The sequence below is a fragment of the Protomyctophum bolini genome (genome assembly GCF_963924005.1).
Source record: "Protomyctophum bolini genome assembly, chromosome: 4".
Classification (NCBI taxonomy): domain Eukaryota; kingdom Metazoa; phylum Chordata; class Actinopteri; order Myctophiformes; family Myctophidae; genus Protomyctophum; species Protomyctophum bolini.
In genome coordinates this window covers 48496778-48519789 of record NC_137865.1, presented here as the reverse complement: position 1 = coordinate 48519789, position 23012 = coordinate 48496778, and the positions used below count along the sequence as shown (strand labels likewise).

Below are 23012 nucleotides of genomic sequence, written 5' to 3'. Positions count from 1 at the left end.
TCTCTCACTCACTCTCTCTCTCTCTCTCTGCCTCTCTGCCTTTCTCTCTCTCTCTCTCTCTCTGCTGCAGCACTCGGGAGATCACCAGTGCACGCGCGCGTGCATCGCTCGCTGCTGCTGCTGCTGCTAGAGAGTGGGCACACACACACACACACACACACACACACACACACACACACACACACACGCGATGGCCTCTCTCTATTGAAATAGTACAGCCTGGATGATTCCTGTACCTACTATATATAAATATACGGGCTATATTCAATTATTAATCCGTTCAGCTCATGGTTGATCACAGAACAGAATCATGACTCATGGTGGTGGTGATATTGGTCTCTAAATGTTTTGATGAATTGAACAAGGTTGACCCTCTTAGTTGTAATTGATTGATTGATTGATTTAAATATGTATTAACAGTTTCCTGAATTACAGTACATTTCAAGCACAACTCGAACAAAGACTGTTAACTGTGAGTGGACGACCCAATTAAGCATTACACTTGTTTACAACAGGGTCCACCATGTTCAATTCATCAAAACATTTAGAGACGTACAAATAGACACTTCTATATAGTTAAAGAACAGAACAGGAATTCATCATTAAGGAGGTAAAAAGGGAAAATAAACATATACAGTGCGCTGTATATGTTTATTGTCCCAAAGGGGGGGGGATTCCGATTTTACGGGGGCCAGTTTCGAATTGCAGCCGTCCGTATAGGTGCCCTTTGAGAGCGGTTTTGAAGGAGTCAAGGAATGTGCATGTCTTAATGACTGTTGGTAGGGCGTTCCACATTTTGGTGGCATAGGAGTGAAAATTATTTAGTCCCTTGTTTGTGCCGAATCTGGGTTGTACATGGTTTGTTGCACTCCCTCTGGTGTTGTGGGTGTGGACTTCGTTAACATTAAGGAAGTATCTAGACAGGTACATGGGTATCTTGGTGGTGTATCGAATCTTGTGGACCAGACCCATTGCAAGATGCTGTACTCTGTCATCGACCCTAAGCCATTCCCGCCTGTCAAAGTGGGCAGGGGTGAGGTGGGTTCAGGGGGTGAGGCCAAGTAGTAGCCTGACCAGTTTGTTTTGGGAAGTCTGGAGCCTAGTTTTAAGGGCCTTTGAGGTGCTGTGGTACCAAGAGGTGCATGCATAGTCAAAGAAACCTTGTACGATGGCTCCTGTTAAGGTCTTCAAGGTGATTTTGTTGACCAGTGAGGAGATCCTGTAAAGGAATCTTGTTCTTTGATTGACTTTTTTGATTACGTTGGTGGCCATTTTATCACCGGAAAGATTAGTCCTAGGAACCTAGGTAGGTAATTTCATCTTTTCGTGTGATAATATTGTCACCCACTCTAACCAAGAAGCCTTAAGTGAGATTACTATTCCGAAGAGAATGGATTCAGTTTTTCCCAGGTGTAAGGATAGTTTGTTATCAGCGAGCCAGGTGCAGATTCTACCGAGTTCAGAGCTGAGGGTCTTTTCAACCTGCAGTGTGTTCCTGTCCGAGTCGAGACCAGCAGTGCTGAGTCATCTGCAAACAGGAACAAGTTGCAGTCACAAGCTGATGTCATGTCGTTGAACAGTAAATTCCCTAGTATGCTTCCTTGTGGAACGCCACAGCTCACTGGGAGGGGGGAGAAGAGTGTTCTGTTCACCTCCACGATCTGTTCTCTCCCCTCCAAGTGTAATGCTTTAAATGTAGGCCTAGTGTAATTCTGCAAACTAGCTTTTAATATTTCAATCAATCAATTGATTCATTGAAATATGTATTAACAGTGTGCTGAATTACAGTACCTACAATTCAAGCACAACTCAACACAAAGACTGTTAACTGTGAGTGGACGACACCATAAAGCATTACGCCTACACTTGTTTACAAGAGGGTCCACCTTGTTCAATTCATCAAAACATTTAGAGACGTACAAATAGACACTTGTATTATAGCCAGGAATTCATCATAAAGGAGGTAAACAGGGAAAATAAACATATACAGTGAGGGCTGAGGGGGAAAAGGGGAAGTGTAGATAAATAGATAGATAAATAAATAAACAATCACCATAAAGAACTCGACGTTCCACATTCCTCTACTCAAACGCCGCCGCGATACTCCCGCGAGACTGCAGCTGGATGCTAGTGGCGTGTGTGTGTGTGTGTTTGAGGAAAACAGCTGAGCTGATGCTGTGCCACTGCTGACACACACAGACCTCACAGAACAGAGAGAGACATCTTTACAACACCTACCTAACCCACCGCACGCTTTCACCATTTCATAATCAATTCACCACCAATCGATCGACCTTCCTTCGCGTCTCAAAGTCATAATAATGGCGGAAACGGACCCCAAGTCGGTGCAGGATCTGACCAATGTGGTGAGTCGTGATTAGCTAGCTAGCTAGCAACTGGCTGATGTTGTTGTTGTAGGCTAGCTAGCAGTGCACACACACACACACACACACACACACACACACACACACACACATTGACAGACACACACTCTAACCCCCGATCACAGCAATTCATTCATGCTAGCACTAGCAGACAGTTAGCATGCTAACACAGGCTATAGCATATGTATGTTGTTTATTTTTCTCCAGGGGAACAAACAACAATGCATAATAGATGTATTTATTGCACCAGAAAAAACGTATTTAAAAGCTAATTGTATCAGTCCCTTGCCTGGATGGATGGCATCATCAGTGACACTTAACAGTAAAACATTAATACCATTAATATAACACACACACACACACACACAAACAGCGTGCTATCCCAGTGAGTTTGAATAGTGCACTACAGTGTTAGAAATGATCATTTCAATCATATTGATGTTTGTTTGTCCATTAATAATCAAATGGATCGTCTCATCTGTGAAGTAATGCGAATGGAATGCTTTCTGTACTGCATGTACCCATCAGTACCACCCACCTATAAACCCCCCCACCACACACACACACACACACACACACATGCACACACACACACACACGCGCGCAATGCTGTTGCATTAATAGGTATATGATTATTATAATTTAATTCCAGAGATGTTGATTGGGCTAAACTTTGTGTATTGATTGATCTATCACCAAGAATGTGCTTTCCCTCTCTCCTTCCACACAATGATGTTTGACATGTTGTCATGGAAACGAGCAAGGAGCTCAAATCTGGCCCCTTTCGGGACCAGTGTTGTTTTTGGCAGCAACTTTCTATTTTAGTTTTAGTCATAGTCTCTTGAATAGTTTTCACTTAGTTTTAGTCACATTTTAGTCACCTGGAATGTATTAGTGTTAGTCCAGTAAGTTTTAGTCAACTAAATGTCATATACGATTTTTGTCGACTAAATCTACAGTTGATTTAGTCGACTGAAATGTTTTTTTGACAGGCCTTGATGTCGTCGTCGTAATGGCAGATTTTACACGTTGGTTGCATGCTGAAAATAGCAGTTCTACAATCTCTCACAACGCGTCGCAGCGTTGTCATGTCAAAGAAAAGGACCCCAGGATGAATCTTTCATTTGGCCAGCACGGACCCACATCTGAAATGACTGTGTCAGCCTCGCATCCATCCCATGCCTAAATGTTCCGTCTTTTATCCTTTTAACCCATTTAGACCTGAAAGTCGAAATTTAAAAAGTCTTCTAAATGATGACAATTTTCTGTTTCAGTATTGCTCAATATTTCATGTCAAGGACGGACCCCCAAACATTGTATGTATTTGGCCACCGACCCCCATCTGAAAATATATTGTTCCAGGAACCCCCCCCCCCCCCCCCCCCCCAAAGCAAAGATTTGAGTTAAAAACGTTCACGTTCATTCAAAGATTTGAGCCACATTTTCAAGGTTTTTCAAAAATGGCAGACCTACAAGCTCGGTGCCATGCTATGGGCTTGTAGATCTGCTATTTTTCAACAGCTAATGTATAACATAATGCTTAAAACACCAACAAGGGGTTCCCGCCCAGAATGGGTTAAATAATTACTGTAGTTTGTTCACAAACAAATAAATAAATAAATGTCAATGCTTTTCAGATGATCTCTTAATGTCCAAACAAGCTGCTGCAATGATAACTCAGAGCACGATGATGTCTTAGTTCTTAAATTGCCATGGTAACCATCGCCAGCCCACGGAGAGTCCAAACAACATCCCACCCATGGTGTATGCTTATAGTTACACCACAGTGTAACATCTCCTTGACAATGAGCTGCAACTCATTATTTTAATATATACCAGGGAGTAGGGCTGTTAAAATTTAACACATTTTAGCCGGGAACCCCCTTTTGGTGTTAGCACTATGTTATGCTTTTATAGCTATTGAAAAATAGCAGATCTACAAGCTCATAGCGCGCCACCGAGTGGCGCGCTATGAGCTTGTAGGTCTGCTATTTTTGAAAAATCGACTGACATAGAAACATAGCTTTTTCAGAAAACTGTCAGGATGTAGAAGACATGTTTAGAATCTGATCTCAGGTCAGAATGGGTTAATGTTCTAGTTCCACTTGTGTCCTCACTAACCCTAACACATGTAGATGAAATTGGTAACCTGGACCTGAAACATAAATGTTTCAGTTTGCTAAAGAGCTGGATGAATGAGACAGACCCCTGTGAACAAACACACTATGTATAGACACTTATTTTAACAAACGAAAATCCACTTTCAAGTCCCCTTTTTAACATGAAAACTAGTGTGCTGTCAGATTGTAGTTTATTATTAGCCCATTTTGACCTGAGGTCAATTCTACAAAGTACAACTACAAATGTCTTCTAAATCATGACAGTTCTCAGACAAACCTATGTTTCTATGTCAGTTGTGCGCAAACATTTTCATGTCAAGGACCCCCAAAACTATATGTAATTGTTAGCCGACCCTCATCTGAAAATATGTAGTTCCAGGGGCAGGGACCCTCCCCCCCAGAAGCAAAGATTTGAGTTAAAAACGTTCGCTCTGAAAGATTATATATTCAAAGCCTCCTGTGTTTGTCGTTGTTCTCTCAGGTCCAGACGCTGCTACAGCAGATGCAGGATAAGTTCCAGACCATGTCGGACCAGATCATCGGGAGAAATATCCAAACACAAAATGCTAATGTGTCTTTAATCAGTGTCTATTGGCTGAATATTGCATATTGGATTGATTATGTTCATGATTTCTTACTGTGTTTTATAATATTGCTTTGTTTATATATATTTTAGTGACTCCCTACCCTGCCTCGCTCAAGATGCCTTTCCTTTCGCCAGGCCAGTTGTAAATATGATTCATTATCTGCCCGGTAAAAAATATAAAAAGTGAGGGTCTGCAAGTCAGTACAAATAGAATTGATCTAAGCTCAGTGGCCTTGTGGTTAGAGTGTCCGCCCTGAGACTGGGAGGTCAGGGGTTCAATCCCCGGCCGGGTCATACCAAAGACTCTAAAAATGGGACCCAGTGCCTCCCTGCTTGACACTCAGCATCAAGGGTTGGATTGGGGGTAAGTCCCTGTGACATACTAGCGTCATGTCCAGGGGGTGTACTTGTACATCAAGCTGCCTCACGCTACAGAAACAGGAGATAGGCTCCTGCCCCTATGGGCCTCATGGCTACAGAAACAGGAGATAGGCTCCTGCCCTATGGGCCTCATGGCTACAGAAACAGGAGATAGGCTCCTGTCCTATGGGCCTCATGGCTACAGAAACAGGAGATAGGCTCCTGCCCCTATGGGCCTCATGGCTACAGAAACAGGAGATAGGCTCCTGCCCCTATGGGCCTCATGGCTACAGAAACAGGAGATAGGCTCCTGCCCCTATGGGCCTCATGGCTACAGAAACAGGAGATAGGCTCCTGCCCCTATGGGCCTCATGGCTACAGAAACAGGAGATAGGCTCCTGCCCCTATGGGCCTCATGGCTACAGAAACAGGAGATAGGCTCCTGCCCCTATGGGCCTCATGGCTACAGAAACAGGGGATAGGCTCCTGCCCTATGGGCCTCATGGCTACAGAAACAGTAGATAGGCTCCTGCCCTATGGGCCTCATGGCTACAGAAACAGTAGATAGGCTCCTGCCCTATGGGCCTCATGGCTACAGAAACAGGAGATAGGCTCCTGCCCTATGGGCCTCATGGCTACAGAAACAGTAGATAGGCTCCTGCCCTATGGGCCTCATGGCTACAGAAACAGGAGATAGGCTCCTGCCCTATGGGCCTCATGGCTACAGAAACAGGAGATAGGCTCCTGCCCTATGGGCCTCATGGCTACAGAAACAGGAGATAGGCTCCTGCCCTATGGGCCTCATGGCTACAGAAACAGGAGATAGGCTCCTGCCCTATGGGCCTCATGGCTACAGAAACAGGAGATAGGCTCCTGCCCTATGGGCCTCATGGCTACAGAAACAGTAGATAGGCTCCTGCCCCTATGGGCCTCATGGCTACAGAAACAGGAGATAGGCTCCTGCCCTATGGGCCTCATGGCTACAGAAACAGGAGATAGGCTCCTGCCCCTATGGGCCTCATGGCTACAGAAACAGGAGATAGGCTCCTGCCCTATGGGCCTCATGGCTACAGAAACAGGAGATAGGCTCCTGCCCTATGGGCCTCATGGCTACAGAAACAGTAGATAGGCTCCTGCCCCTATGGGCCTCATGGCTACAGAAACAGGAGATAGGCTCCTGCCCTATGGGCCTCATGGCTACAGAAACAGGAGATAGGCTCCTGCCCTATGGGCCTCATGGCTACAGAAACAGGAGATAGGCTCCTGCCCTATGGGCCTCATGGCTACAGAAACAGGAGATATGCTCCTGCCCTATGGGCCTCATGGCTACAGAAACAGTAGATAGGCTCCTGCCCCCTATGGGCCTCATGGCTACAGAAACAGTAGATAGGCTCCTGCCCCCTATGGGCCTCATGGCTACAGAAACAGGAGATAGGCTCCTGCCCCTATGGGCCTCATGGCTACAGAAACAGGAGATAGGCTCCTGCCCCCTATGGGCCTCATGGCTCGACAAGGCTACTTACTTAAGCATAATTACGTACCATTGCGTGAGTTCTCTGCCTTAACGACGTCCACTCGACGAGATGAGCACGCGCATCGACGACCTGGAGAAGAACATCGCTGACCTGATGACCCAAGCCGGGGTGGAGGAGATCGAAGCACCGCCCGGAGAGAAGCCTAAGGACGGAGGTCAAGGGTCATAATGAAGGTGACCAGGAAGTGGTAAGGACACCACAAACGCACCTCATAGAATATGTCTCAATGCCCTGCAGGAAAACCCTCGGTTTAGACATGAGGACGATTCTACAAATGCCTTCTAAATCATAACAGTTTTCTGAAAACCCTGTTTCTATGTCGGTGTTGCTCAACCTTTTTCATGTCAAGGACCCCCAGACTTATCTGTATTTGGCTGCAGACCCCCCATCTGAAAATATGTTGTTCCAGAGACCCCCCCCCCCAAAAGAAAAGCAAAGATTTGAGTTAAAATGTTCACTTTATATTCACATAATATAGTGCCGCGCTATGAGCTTGTATATCTGCTATTTCTCAATAGCTAAAGTGTAACATAATGCTTAAAAAACCAATAGGGGTTCCCGTTTAGAATGGGTTAAAATGAGAAAATATTAATAAAATAAAAATATTGGTCTTGAAATCAGTATTAATCTCCCCAAATGCCAACCTCTCATTCTGAGCATGCCCCTATAGTAGAAATGGAAGTTAGTTTAGCTAAAGAAAATGCACTTATGCATTAGGTTGGAATGGAACATATTTTGTACCGGACTTAAAAATGTAAAAGCTTTACCCTTTTGTCTTTGTCCAACATATGCTGTGTGTATACTGTACGTAGGCGTACTGTATAATATATACTGTATGTAGGCGTACTGTATGACCACGTCTGCTTGTTTCTGCCCTGCAGGTTGCCAGGTAACACGGCATGAAGGCGGTCCTATCTTCAGGAGCAGCAGAAACTTTACCTTCTAAAAAAAACATGAACTGTTATTGATTTGGTGTGTTTGTGTGAGATGCTTTTTTATATCGACTGTTGTGATAAATGGTTACAGTTCCTATTATAATGTAGTGACTTGAAAGAAGTAGAAACGTCATTTGTAAACTATAATAGTATGATATGCTTATAAATAACGCTCTTTGAAACTCTCTGAATCCTTTTATGTGCGTGCAGAGGGATGGGTGACTATTTAAATGGATGTTCAAATTGGTTGCCCTCCTCGCCGCATCACTTTTTATGACCCCGCATACAAATACTGGCCTGGTGGGGCTCTGTTGATACAGCCAAGGAAGACGTTTATGTAACATAATATGCAGCCAGGAAGACTGATAAATACAGGCCATGTTAATATAACACATACTGTACAGCCAAGGAAGACTGAGAAATGCAGGCCATGTTAATATAACATATACATCCAGGAAGATTGAGAAATACAGGCCAACAGGCCATGTTAACCCATTCTGGACTGAGGTCGGGAAAAAAAAGAAGAAAAAGGCTTCTAAATCCTATTTTTTTCCTGAAAAACCCATCTTTCTATGTCAGTGGTGCTCAACCTTTTTCATGTCAAGGACCCCCAGAATTATCTCTATTGGGCCATGGACCCCCCCCCCCATCTCAAGATATGTAGTTCCAGGGACCCCCCCCCCCCCATCTCAAAATATGTAGTTCCAGGGACCCTCCCTCCCAGAAGCCAATATTTTTGTTAAAAATGTTCGCTCTGAAATATATATTCAAAGATTTTCGCCACATTTTCACGATTTTTCAGAAATAGCAGACCTACAAGCTCGTAGCGCGCTATGAGCTTGTAGATCTGCTATTTTTCAATAGCTAAAGTTCCCACCCAGAATGGGTTAATATAACATATACAGCCAGGAAGACTGAGAAATACAGGCCACGTTAATATAATATAACATAAGCTGGGATAAACCTTGGAAGAAGATAGTCACAGATGCAAAATAAGTGTCTTCTGTATTTTCATCCCTGATTTAAAAAAAGAAAAAGGTGCTGCAAGTGGTAATTATTTTGTTAGAAAGGGTTTTTGTTCAATCTATGCTGTTGGTAATCATTGCTATATTGTGTTCAGTACCAACGGGTCTGTCTGTCCAGCTCTTTAGCCAACAATACATTTCCAATCGGGCCACAGATTGAATCCACCAGGAGATAGAATGAATCCCACAATCATTAGTGGTCCACTTTTAATTTCACTAGTGTATATCCTGCAAGCGTTCTGATTGGACGAAATTGGTATCCTGACCTTGACTGTTTTACTAAAGAGCTGCACACACACACACACTGTAGCAATGTATACTTTGACAACAGAAATATCACAGCACCTTTAACGGTGGCCTCCAGAAGCTTGTGTAACTTAAATCTCACTCTATAGGTGCCAAGTGTATGAGATGCATTCCAAACTTGACTGACTTTTGTTCTATTAAAAGTAATTTAATAAAATGTTTTGTCTCGTGTTTAAAATCTCTCAGTTCTAACATGTCTGCAGATTATAGGCTGGCAGCCGACAGGCCTCTTTTGTTTAAAGTGGGAAATTTGGTATAGTCTTTTTATTGGCCTAAAATATTGTCTATGTACATTCATGAATCCACCACCGGATGTCAGTATTGAGCAATTTGTTTTATAGGGTTTTTTTTCCGAGAACCAAAGATGAGTTATGATGGCTCTGAAAGAATATATATTCAAAGATTTTCACTACATTTTCACGATACAAAAACATTTAGCAGACCTATAAGCTTAGCACAATTTTGATTTGATTTTAATTTGGATCTCTTTTAGCCTTTCGGCTAATCTTCCAAGAGTCCAGAAATAAATTAAAACATAACAAAATACATTATATTACATTACAAAATAGTACATTTCATTTCAAAAATACATTTTCAAATTGCACTGATGCTAAACGACAGCATCGAGTCAAATGTTACAGCATAATAAAAATACCTATACCTCTAATCCTCAACTCATAAAACCGCTCACAGGCACAGAATACAGTAGGCCTATGTGCCCACAGACAGATACAGTTAATTCACCTATCTATAGTGGACTATGCATGGCAGGGTCGTCCAATTCCCTGAGCCAGCTGAAAACCTGACCGCATACCAACACAGAAACTACAACTAAAAAACAAAGCTATAACAGAAATCACTGTTAAGTGCACTCGGTGCTTTGAGCTTGTAGATCTGCTAATTTTTCAATAGCTAAAGTATAACATAATGCTTAAAACACCAAAAGGGGTCCCCACCCAGAATGGGGTAAGTATTTGGTTTCTTGGATCACTCCACTACATTTCTAGGAAGGGAAAGGTACATGCATTATATTTCCCGGCTCCTCCTCCTGTCCACACCCTACATTTTAAGTGTCTTTTGGCAAGACACTGAACCCTACATTGAAGTGTCCTTGGGCAAGACACTGAACCCTACATTGAAGTGTCCTTGGGCAAGACACTGAACCCTACATTGAAGTGTCCTTGGGCAAGACACTGAACCCTACACTGCCTCCAATGAGTCGGTCGGTGTGAGCTTAACACACATTGGTGTGAATGTGGAGAAGTGAGGACGCTGGCGTCGACTGTTCGCCGCTTCACCTCCCAATGTATGAATGAATGAACCTTCACCTCCCAATGTATGAATGAATGAACCTTCACCTCCCAATGTATGAATGAATGAACCTTCACCTCCCAATGTATGAATGAATGAACCATTGTAAAAGCGCTTTGAGCACTTGGAAAAGCGCTATAAAAATGCAATTCATTATTATTTATTTATCATATAAAGAAAATATAATGTACAAGATGCTGGTCCATCCAATTCCATACATGGATTGTGTTAAACGTTTGCTGCAGATTTCGTATGACTGGAACCTTTGTGGGGGAAACGGTGTAGACAGAAAACTCAATCCCATCTTTAAACTGCAATGCTTTAATGCAACTTTATTCAAATTAAACGAACAGATAAATTAAAATAAATTGAACAGAAACTCAAAGAGTAAATGTAAAAAAGTGCTGACAGCATGATAAAAAAAGCAGGAACATAAGACAAAGCAAACAAAACATATTACTTAAGTGAAGGTGGAGGTGCTCTATCTACGGCCGAGGTAGCTTTGCATAAGTGCATTTTCAAGGTTCACAATATGTAAATAAGAGAACTCACAGAAAGGCGCTTCTTTGTATCATTTGCATTCAAGGTTAAGAATAATACAAATAAAAAATAAGGAAAAACTTAATTCACAGCAGTCTCAAAATCTCATCCCCCATTATTGCACCGTTTATGGCCACCCGAGCACACAGACGACAATCCCAACAGTTTGGTTTTTGTTTTGCTGGGCAAAAATATCAAAGAAGAAAAGAAGAGAAGTTAATTAAACCGATTGATCAGCCACTAATAAAAATGAAGACATTTTAGAAGACGAAGTCGGCCTCTGTCATGTCCAGAGCCCACGCAAACTTGTCCCTCTGGGTCTTGTTGTAGATCTTATCTACTGGAACGTCCATGTTCTTAGACCTGGAGAGGAAGGAAGAAACAAGGGACCAAAACATCACTGAAACATAATGTCCAAATATGGTGCTTTTCAGCAGTAATAGAGAATAGATCCAATGTTTTCATTGGAGCCATTGTTAATATTCTTGTTAAAAAACCCATTTTGTGGCGGGATCCCCTTTTGGTGTTAGCATTATGTTATGATTTAGCTATTGGAAAAATAGCAGATCTACAAGCTCGTAGCGCGCCACCGAGTGGCGCGCTACGAGCTTGTAGGTCTGCTATTGACTGACATTAACTTAACTTAACGACTGACATAGAAACATAGCTTTTTCAGAAAACTGTCAGGATGTAGAAGACATGTTTTTTAATCTGATCTCGGGTCAAAATGGGTTAATACTGCATTGGTTCAATATTTATAAAACCCAGACACAGGGAAAAAAAAAAGGACTGACAAAAGATCTACACGATTGTAGACTGCCCTACTTTTCATTTAATAATTTGTCATAGTAGTAATTGTTATTATTGTGTTTCCTTTTGCTAGATCTAGATTGAATTGTCTTTCTTGTTGAAATGTGCTGTATGAAGATACAATGTAACAGTTTTCATGTGTGTATTCTGTCTATCAAATAAGTGTTCATCATTTCATAATAATTCCCGCAATAGTGGGATGGGATGATTGAACAGCAAAACAAACGCCAAAAGTGATCAGGTAGCCGATTCTGAAGGCATGCGTGTGTGTATGTCTACGTGTACTATGCATGTGTGTGTGGTGTGTGCGTGTGGAAAGGAAAGGTACTATGTTTACCCTGCAGGGTAACTGGACTAAGCTCAATAACTTGTTTACAGCCAGGCCCTGCTCATAGAACATTTCATGGTAGAGGTTCAATGCCTTGTCCATTAAGGGCACTTCAGCAGTGGTCATTTTTAACGTGCCGGTCCGGGGATACGAACTAGCGACCATCCGATATCAAGACCGCTCCGCAAACCGTTCGGCCACCGCTGCCACACTGCTGGTGTGTGTGTGTGTGTGTGTGTGTGTGTCCTCACCAGGCCACGCTGATGCGTGGGTCTAGGTAGTTGAGCTTGGACATGCTCAGGGTGTGTGTGTGTGTGTGCGTGCGTTCCCTCACCAGGCCACACTGATGCGTGGGTCCAGGTAGTTGAGCTTGGACGTGCCCAGTGTGTGTGTGTGTGTGTGTGTGTGTGTGTGTGTGTGTGTGTGTGCGTGCGTTCTCTCACCAGGCCACACTGATGCGTGGGTCCAGGTAGTTGAGCTTGGACGTGCCCAGGGCGATCTGCTTGTTCTCCTCGCGGTCCGTCGCCTGAACCTCCATCCTCAGCAGAGCCTCCTCGCTGCGCTCCACTGCCTTCTTCTTACGCTCCACCAACCTGGCAACCCGGAAACAACAGGATCAACAAGATCTTTACACCATTATTCCTTACGCTCCACCAACCTGGCAACAACAACAGGTGTACAAGACCTTTAGACTATTATTCCGGACACGTTTGTACATTATATAACTGTTTTATGCTACTCGCAAACTCACCTGCAAAGAAAAATATATATATAATAATTATTTTTTTTATCCCACGATTTTGTAACCCATTTTTCACCCCTGTGACAATCATAATGTGATCCTGGGCTCTACACACCCTCCGCCAACCTAGTCCCCATATATGGGGGACAAGGGGAGACCAACCTAGTCCCCATATATGGGGGACAAGGGGAGAGCAACCTAGTCCCCATATATGGGGGACAAGGGGAGAGCAACCTAGTCCCCATATATGGGGGACAAGGGGAGACCAACCTAGTCCCCATATATGGGGGACAAGGGGAGACCAACCTAGTCCCCATATATGGGGGACAAGGGGAGACCAACCTAGTCCCCATATATGGGGGACAAGGGGAGAGCAACGGACTTGAACTCATGCTTCCTTCATGCCCGAGTGTCCAAGTTGCTCCTTTACACCTGACAGGGGGGAGTTTCCCTGGTTGGACGTAGCGCGTGGAAGGAACACGTTATTCCAACCAGTTCCTTTCCCCTCCATCAGGCGCCCCGGCTGGCCAGGGGGAGGCAGTTTAGAGACCAGGATTACTGCATGTTTTTTGTGAGGGTACCTACCCTAGGGGACACGGGGAGAACATGCAAACTCCACACAGAAAGGCCCTTTCGCCAACCCCGCCTTCGGGGTATGGGCACTGATGACGCGGAGGAGGAAACACGCCGCCAGCGCCCACAGCGTAATGTTTAACAGAGCCTTGAAAACCCAACAACTATACTTACGTAGCCGTTTTGGATTCTGGGTCTTTATACTTGGCATCCTTCTTGGCTTGTTTGAATTCCGACTTGGCCACGGACAGCTGTTCCCTCCGAGCAACGATCTGCACACACACACACACACACACACACACACACACACACACACACACACACACACACACACACACACACACACACACACACACACACACACACACACACACACACACACACACACACACACACACACACACACACACACACACACACACACACACACACACACACACACACACACACACACACACACACACACACACACACACACACACACACACACACACACACACACACACACACACACAGTTGTGTTTATTATTATACATATGCAGTGTATTACTGTACGAACGGCTACAGTTCCAGTGAGGTGTGTGTTATGATAATACAACGTCGCCCAGCCTGATGAAGCTGTGTGTTATGAGACAACGTCGCCCAGCCTGATGAAGCTGTGTGTTAATATACAACGTCGCCCAGCCTGATGAAGCTGTGTGTTATTATACAACGTCGCCCAGCCTGATGAAGCTGTGTGTTATTATACAACGTCGCCCAGCCTGATGAAGCTGTGTGTTATTATACAACGTCGCCCAGCCTGATGAAGCTGTGTGTTATAATAATACAACGTCGCCCAGCCTGATGAAGCTGTGTGTTATTATACAACGTCGCCCAGCCTGATGAAGCTGTGTGTTATGAGACAACGTCGCCCAGCCTGATGAAGCTGTGTGTTATTATACAACGTCGCCCAGCCTGATGAAGCTGTGTGTTATAATAATACAACGTCGCCCAGCCTGATGAAGCTGTGTGTTATTATACAACGTCGCCCAGCCTGATGAAGCTGTGTGTTATGAGACAACGTCGCCCAGCCTGATGAAGCTGTGTGTTATTATAATACGTCGTCCAGCCTGATGAAGCTGTGTGTTATGAGACAACGTCGCCCAGCCTGATGAAGCTGTGTGTTATTATAATACGTCGTCCAGCCTGATGAAGCTGTGTGTTATGAGACAACGTCTCCCAGCCTGATGAAGCTGCTCTCTCTCACCTTAGACTGCAGGTTAGCCATGGACTGTTCGTAGGTCTTCGGCAGCGCCCGCTGATGGTTACAGAGTATGGCGACCGCTCTGTTGGCCCTGTTGTAGGACAGCATCTTCTCTGGCAGGTTATCAGACACTGCAAGGCCAACGCATGCACGCACACACACACACACACACACACACACACACACACACACACACCACACACAAACACACACACACACACACCACGTAGAGCATAATTTATACAGTATTAGTGGGTAAAGAAAGAATAGCACCGTGAAATATAAAAGCTGTGTGAGGAGAAAGGTCAGCTTTAGTTGGAGTTTTGTCCCCTCAGCCATCCCTCCATCGACAAGTGGATTTTGTTTAATAGTCCTACTTTTCACTGACCCGACTACACATTTCAATTCAATAGCTCTTAATTAGTGGATGTCGATCATAATCAACAAGAACTGTAGAGTCCGTGTCCAGAAAGAACTCCAGTTGACCGTCTGCAACTACCTATACGAGGTTATTAAGAGGTTTCACGAGTTCTGAGTGTCCTTGAAATGTAAAACTACCTATACGAGGTTATTAACAGGTTTCACGAGTTCTGGGTGTCCTTGAAATGTAAAAAGTTTGAGAACCACTGAACTGAACCAAAGTGAAAATGAAATATAACGTACCGTTGGAGAGCTCTTTGAGCTGCTGCTGCAGCGTGATGGAGGCGTTGAAGGTCCTGAAAACCTTGGCCGTCAGACCGGGCATCAGAGAACCCAGGTGTTTGTTGAGCACTGCAGTCTGCAGACAGACAGAAAGGAAAGGAAAGGTACTATGTTTACCCTGCAGGGTAACTGGACTAAGGAAAGGTACTATGTTTACCCTGCAGGGTAACTGGACTAAGGAAAGGTTCTATGTTTACCCAGGGTAACTGGACTAAGGAAAGGAAAGGTACTATGTTTACCCTGCAGGGTAACTGGACTAAGGAAAGGTACTATGTTTACCCAGGGTAACTGGACTAAGGAAAGGTACTATGTTTACCCTGCAGGGTAACTGGACTAAGGAAAGGTACTATGTTTACCCAGGGTAACTGGACTAAGGAAAGGTACTATGTTTACCCTGCAGGGTAACTGGACTAAGGAAAGGTACTATGTTTACCCAGGGTAACTGGACTAAGGAAAGGTACTATGTTTACCCTGCAGGGTAACTGGACTAAGGAAAGGTACTATGTTTACCCTGCAGGGTAACTGGACTAAGGAAAGGAAAGGTACTATGTTTACCCAGGGTAACTGGACTAAGGAAAGGAAAGGTAGGCTACTATGTTTACCCAGGGTAACTGGACTAAGGAAAGGAAAGGTACTATGTTTACCCAGGGTAACTGGACTAAGCTCAAGAACTTGTTTACAGCCAGGCCCTGCTCATAGGACATTTCATGATGGTAGAGGTTCAATGCCTTGCTCAAGGGCACTTCAGCGGTGGTAATTTTAACGTGCCGGTCCGGGGATACGAACTAGCGACCTTCCAATATCAAGACCGCTCCGCAAACCGTTCGGCCACCGCTGCCCCAGACAGACAGACAGACAGACAGACAGACAGACAGACAGACAGACAGACAGACAGACAGACAGACAGACAGACAGACAGACAGACAGACAGACAGACAGGCAGGAACAAAGAGATACAATAAGACAAGGGGAATGCCATTTTTAAGCAAGAGAGAAAGACTTATAACAATTACTGCTACCAGCGATCAGTGGCCTTGTGGTTAGAGTGTCCGCCCTGAGACTGGGAGGTCAGGGTTCGATCCCCGGCCGGGTCACACCAAAAACTAGCTCGTTTTGGAGGTCCTTGACATGAAAATGTTTGAGAACGACTGACATTAGAAACATAGGGTTTTTCAGAAAATGTGTAGAATCGTTCTCAGGTCAAAAGTATACAAATGTAACCAAAATGTAAGGATTCTACTGTATAGAGTATAATAAAAATCATCCTGCACTTACTATGCATGTGAGTGAGCTGAGAGAGTGAGTCAAATGCATTCATACCATCCACAAACGCTAGATGGCACTGTCGTATCATGGTATCATCAACGCTCAGCCACCTAGCTGGGATCCACCAGAACAAATGGAACATTGCTGCTGTGGGATTTAAACTGTGTATGTCCAAAAGAAAATAAAAAAACCCTGGTTTGCAATGTAGTTATAATTTTGTCAACTAGCTCTTGTTAAAGGACCACTTCACCACTTTTCAACCTATCTTCATATAATAGGTCCTCAATAATAATCATGATAAAATGGCACGATTTGTTTCTACTCAGTCTGTGTCTCATAGGAGGGCTGTGGGCTGTCTTCCAGTGACATCATCATTAGGAAGATACGTTTTTAAACAAGATTTTTTTACAAAAATGTTTAGATTTTCATTATCGGGAGAATGATGGCTTCCATTTTCGCATTGCAACTTTTCAGGACTAGAAAGCCTGCCGTTTCGATTAGCTTGAATTCCCCACCGATGAGGTCACTGGAAGACTGTTTCTGATTTGCCCACAGCCCTCCTGTGAGAGACAGACCGAGTAGAAAAAAATGGCACCATTTCTTCATGATTATTAGTGAGGACCTATTATATGAAGATAGGTTGAAAAGTGGTGAAGTCGTCCTTTAATGCTTTTAAATTGGTTCAATATGTTTAACCCATCTAGACCTGAGGTCTAAATGTCTTCTAAAAACAATGTTTCTATGTCAGTGGTTCTCAAACAATGTCATGTCAAGGACCCCCAAAAAAATATGTAATTGGCCGTCGACCCCCCATCTGAAAATATGTTATTCTAGGGACCCCCCCCCCCCCCCCCAGAAGCAAAGATATGAGTTGAAAACACTCGCTCTGAAAGAATATATATTCAAAGATTTGCGCCACATACAAGCTCGTAGCGCGGCACTCGGTGCCGTGCTATGAGCTTGTAGACCTGATATGTTTCAATAGATAATGTATAACATAGTGCTTAAAACACCAAAAAAGGGGTTCCCGTCCAGAATGAGATAAAACCCAAACCACACCGGGTGGGTTTTATACAAAAGAAGACAAATAAAATAAATAAATAGCAGATTGATCTACATGCAAGCTCAATGTGTTGGGAACATGTAGAACGGATATTTGTTGCTACTTTTGTGTGACACTTTAGTATGACGACGAAGTAGGGAATTAACTTACAAAAACTAAAAGTAATAATTTAAAGTTGAAATATTGGAGATGCAAGGTTATATTTCTCCCCCCCCCCCCACACACACACACACAGCCGTAACACATGCTGTGTCTAACTGTCTACAACATGATCAATCCTCCAATCACAGAGCAGCGATAAGCCGTAACACACAGCTCTGTGTCTGCTGTCTACCACATGATCATCCTCCAATCAATCCTCCACAGAAGCAGAGACACACCACATGCCATTATTCTCTCCCTGACACCCTCATATGCGGCTATAGGAGACAGTCCAACCTGGAGACACAGATTGCCACATTCACAGCTTTTATCTTTTATCTACAGTAAGCTGGACCGACATAAATACATTTAGACTTGAGCTCCATTCTATACAAAACAAATGTCTTCAGAATCATGACAGTTTTCATGAAAAACCCCATGTTTCTATATCAGTGGTGTCAAGGCCCCCAGAATTATCTGTATTTGGCCGCCGACCCCGCATCGGAAAATATGTTATTCCAGGGACCGACCCCCCAGAAGCAAAGATTCAACTTAAAAATGTTTGCTCTGAAAGAATATATATTCAAAGATTTGCGACACATTTTCACGATTTTTCTAAAATAGCAGATCTACAAGCTCGTAGTGCAGCACTCGGTGCTGCGCTACGAGCTTGTAGATCTATTTTTGGCAGTCAAGAGGATAAAGCACAATATTTATTTTTTTTCTGATGAAGCCTCCTTTCAAATCCACACTTTTATACGTCAGCTTTTTGTTAACTTTGTGGAGTAACATGCCTCTGCGAAGTATAACAATCTCGCTCACCCAAGTCCCCAGCAGCACTAGACACATAACTGCACGTGACAAATAAGATTAAGATGACAGATTTCAGAGGCAAACAGAAACAGACATGTATAAATGTGAACGTGTGTGTGTGTGTGTGTGTGTGTGTACAGACTGGCTGAAGGACATTTTCACCTTGGCAGAGAGAGAGATATAGATTTGATTCAGTGACAGAGATAAATGATATGATATGATATATCATTCTGGTTGGGTGGAAACCATGCATGTCGAAAATGGTTACTTTTCAGAAAATGGGGGCCAGCGGGGGGGGGGACCTGTGTTCCAATGAATGATTTAGTCACGTCAGCTCTTTGTCAATACTTTCAGTTTCACGTTCAATATGTTTTATAAATACTTTTGCATGACATATTCTTATACGACAAAAGGAGATACGTTTATGTCTCTCCACGATACGAACGTTACGGGTGGGGGGGGGGGCTGGGGAGTATATGACTAATAAGTCATATACTCGTGCTCATGACCACTGCCACATAGGTAGGTTGTACACGTACATTGCTGGTTGTAGGAGAGGTTGCACCACTCAAAAAAGAGACCGTTTAGATATATTATTTAACTTTAGAACTATTAGTGCGAGTGTGTGCCGTGCAGGTGCATCTGTTTCCCCCCAAAAAGTTATTGAAACCTCTTCTTACTGTGGTTTATAATTTCTAGCCTGGTAAACCATCCCAGGATGCACTTTATCATGTCTTCAGCAGACCGCTCTGGTCTGGCCCCCAAAGCGCCGTGTGGGCGTTCAGCACAAAGCGCTAGAAAGTGGAAGAATCAATCTCACATTTGTTTCGTTGGGTTCTGCAAAACGCCCACCCAGCAGCGCTTTGGGGCCAGTCCCGTCTGCAGAAAAGAGACATGACTTTTTAGGAACATTTGTTCAAATAAAAAACCAAAATGCTTATATAAAAATATTCATTATACCAGCGATAGACACATACATAATACCAGACATGTTGCAATGGGTCGATTTACAGTGCCTTAAAGCCAAGAACTGATGCAATGAAGAATACAGTCATGTACAGGGCAATGACTTTATGGAACTCTTTATATATATATTTATATATATATATATATATATATATATGGTAAATTGTAATCCTGTTTATGTCAATATACCAGTTAATGCAATCTAGAGTGAATGCACTAACTGTGGTTGTTATGCTTTAATGTATTTCTTTTGTGATATCTGTAATGTTGTTTTTATTTCAATTTGTGTATGTATATTATTCTGTGAGGACCCCAGGAAGAATGGCTGTTGCCAGGTGTAACAGCTAATGGGGATCCTAAATAAACTAAACTAAACTAAACCAGGCTATAAAAAGGATGCTACACACTAGAGGTTTCCTGGATAATCTCCTGGCCAAATTATCTTGATCTGCTTTGCCGATTTAACTGGCTCCGATTTGAGTCGCTGACAATGATGATGAAAGCCAACGATGTTGACATACTGTGAGCATCTAGATATGCTTTTCAATAAAAAAAGGTTGACACATTATTTTTGTCTTTCAGTTTCAGTATTTTGGCACTGACACTACTATATTTTGATGGCAATACTTTTGTAGTTTCACTCAAGTGTAAGTCAAAAACTGTATGCATTATGCAGGACTCCAAACATTCCTTTCTGCACTGTGGTATTGTGACTACATACTGTAAATAAATCAGTATTTTTCTACCATAGCTCTGGGCGGCAATGATGCAAAAAAGTGCCTGAAGATCATTCAACACAGAATGTCTGTTAACACATATCTATGACTAAATATATTGACAATTTCGTCAACAAATAAAAACTAGACTAAAATGTTAGGAAGGGACTAGTGGACAAGAGATCCAGTATAAGTCATTTTACACTTGGTTGCATGCTGAAAATAGCCGATCTACAAGCTCACAACGTGTCTTGTAGATCAGCTATTTTCAGCAAGTGTAAAAACAGTCATTATGATTGCATCAACACCCACCAAATTACATTTTAGTCGACTACATAAACTGTATATTTAGTAGACTAAAACATTCCGGCTGTGACTGAAACTAATTGAGAACTATTGAAGAGACTATGACTAAAATCAAAATGTGCTGCCAAAAACAACACTGCCAGTAGACGTGCCAGTACCGCTGACACCAGGGTAATGAATAGAGCGATTGAATCAACAGAGCAGCTACAGCTCAGCTGAGAGATGTGCTTCAAAAGCTGGCCAAGTTAATCAAACAGACAAGAAGTTTGAAGGGTGACAGCCGGAATGTAGACGGCACCCCGGGAGCAGTGTGGGTTAGGGTCCCCAGCCTGCGTCCTCCTTGAGGAGGGGAGCAGTGTGGGTTAGCGCCCCAGCCTGCGTCCTCCGTGAGGAGGGGAGCAGTGTGGGTTAGCGCCCCAGCCTGCGTCCTCCGTGAGGAGGGGAGCAGTGTGGGTTAGCGCCCCAGCCTGCGTCCTCCGTGAGGAGGGGTGCAGTGTGGGTTAGCGCCCCAGCCTGTGTCCTCCGTGAGGAGGGGAGCAGTGTGGGTTAGCGCCCCAGCCTGTGTCCTCCGTGAGGAGGGGAGCAGTGTGGGTTAGCGCCCCAGCCTGCGTCCTCCTTGAGGAGGGGAGCAGTGTGGGTTAGCGCCCCATGCCTACATGTGTCCTCCGTGAGGAGGGGAGCAGTGTGGGTTAGGGCCCCCAGCCTGTGTCCTCCGTGAGGAGGGGAGCAGTGTGGGTTAGCGCCCCAGCCTGCATCCTCCGTGAGGAGGAAACCCAAAAACCTTCGTTGAGGCCTTTAGGAGGAGCCATTCGAGCCACAAGTGGAGCCTGCAGAACCATTGCGGCTCAAGGATCCACCACTCCTGAATGAAGTGTCTGGTTCTGGGAGGTCCTAGCGGTACTCCTGGTGAGAGCAGGAGTGGACCTGGTTAGACGTAGGAGGGGCCCGGACAGGAGGCAACCCACAGAGCCTATAGTCCCTCCACGTAGGAGGGGCCTGGACAGGAGACAACCCACAGAGCCTAGTAGTCCCTCCACATGCCAGAATGGTACCTCTCAGTCCTGGCATAGTAGTTCCGGAGTGAGTGGTATTGGGTTTATTCAGGACACACAAAGCGGTATTGGGTTTATTCAGGACAAAAGGATCAATAGTCTGGTCCACAAGCTCCGTCTAAACCTCCAACATTTCGTCTGTGACTTCTGAAATATTCTGCACGAATAAATCAAAACCATATCTGTCACGTATAAGAAAATCAATATAAATCTAATCACATTTAATATATACATGTATAATATATAATTATGACCATGTGATGGATCAGTGGCTTCGGAACACAGTGTGCAGTTTGGAATAACAACGTCCCACTGTGGGGGAACAGGTGACTCACACTGTCCAGTGGTGGAAAGTAACTAAGTACTTATACTTAAGTGCTGTCCTTAAGTACAGCTGAGGTTGTATTATATTGATAGTTTGACCCATTCATGTACTCTGATCTGATCTTACAAAGAATCGACTTAAATCAGTCGTGGAGACACAGGACGACTTCAATCCATTATTGGTCCTCCACCTCTCTCTCTCTCTCAGCTGTTGGTAGAGCAACGCTCACCTCTCCCCCTCCCTCTCAAACAGCTTGTTCCATCTCCTCACCAGGCAGCCACTTAACCCTGCTGTCCTCACCCTGTCCATCCAACACTCCCACATCCCACTACCCAACACCCCCACATTCCATCACCCTGTCCTCAGCCTCTGCATCCAACACCCCCACATCACCCTGACATGTTGAGCTTGTAGCATTTTGCATTAATAATCCAAACCTATACATGTTTTAGCGTGCTGAATACGTTTAAAATGAGTATGGATGTCATCTTGAATGAGATTATAATTCCCTGTCTGGATGTCATCTGGAATGAGATTAAAAACGGAGAGGTCCTGTCATCAGAAGCAGCTGTGTTTGGACAGATGTGCAGCAATGAGAATAAAACGAGTGAAAATGAAATCAAGCTTCATTTGTATTCATGCAGGACTCCACACGTCATCCCACAGCACGCTGTCCATCAAAGGAAGTAATTAAAATTGGATTTTTTATGGACTTTTGATATAAAAATATGCACAGGTGCGTATAGGCCAGTGGACATCAATGAAAGGAACAGAACACACCCACACACTGTATTTGATCGGTACAGAGTATTTTTCTTTTTCATCATGCCTGAAGATTTATTAAAAATAAAACCCTCTTGTACC

At 43.9% G+C, this 23012-nt stretch overlaps 2 protein-coding genes across 2 annotated transcripts in view; one reads left to right on the top strand and one right to left on the bottom strand.

Annotated features, from left to right (window-relative positions):
* The first annotated feature begins 2150 nt into the window (after positions 1–2150).
* On the top strand, positions 2151–9408 carry hsbp1b (heat shock factor binding protein 1b). The gene is made up of 4 exons (XM_080761938.1): positions 2151–2366; positions 4986–5052; positions 7026–7172; positions 7867–9408. Exons 1-3 carry the CDS (start codon positions 2322–2324, stop codon positions 7151–7153), a joined length of 240 nt encoding a protein of 79 aa, XP_080618064.1. The 5' UTR covers positions 2151–2321; the 3' UTR covers positions 7154–7172; positions 7867–9408.
* Positions 9409–11362: 1954 nt separating this feature from the next.
* LOC308314642 (DNA topoisomerase I, mitochondrial) overlaps positions 11363–23012 on the bottom strand; it is a gene marked incomplete at both ends in the record, with an annotated part of 50130 nt that continues 38480 nt past the window's right edge. Inside the window, 5 exons of the mRNA XM_080762274.1 lie at positions 11363–11465; positions 12684–12833; positions 13730–13827; positions 14802–14929; positions 15462–15576. Of these exons, the coding sequence (XP_080618400.1) occupies positions 11363–11465; positions 12684–12833; positions 13730–13827; positions 14802–14929; positions 15462–15576 (594 nt within the window). The remainder of the gene's footprint in view (positions 11466–12683; positions 12834–13729; positions 13828–14801; positions 14930–15461; positions 15577–23012) is intronic.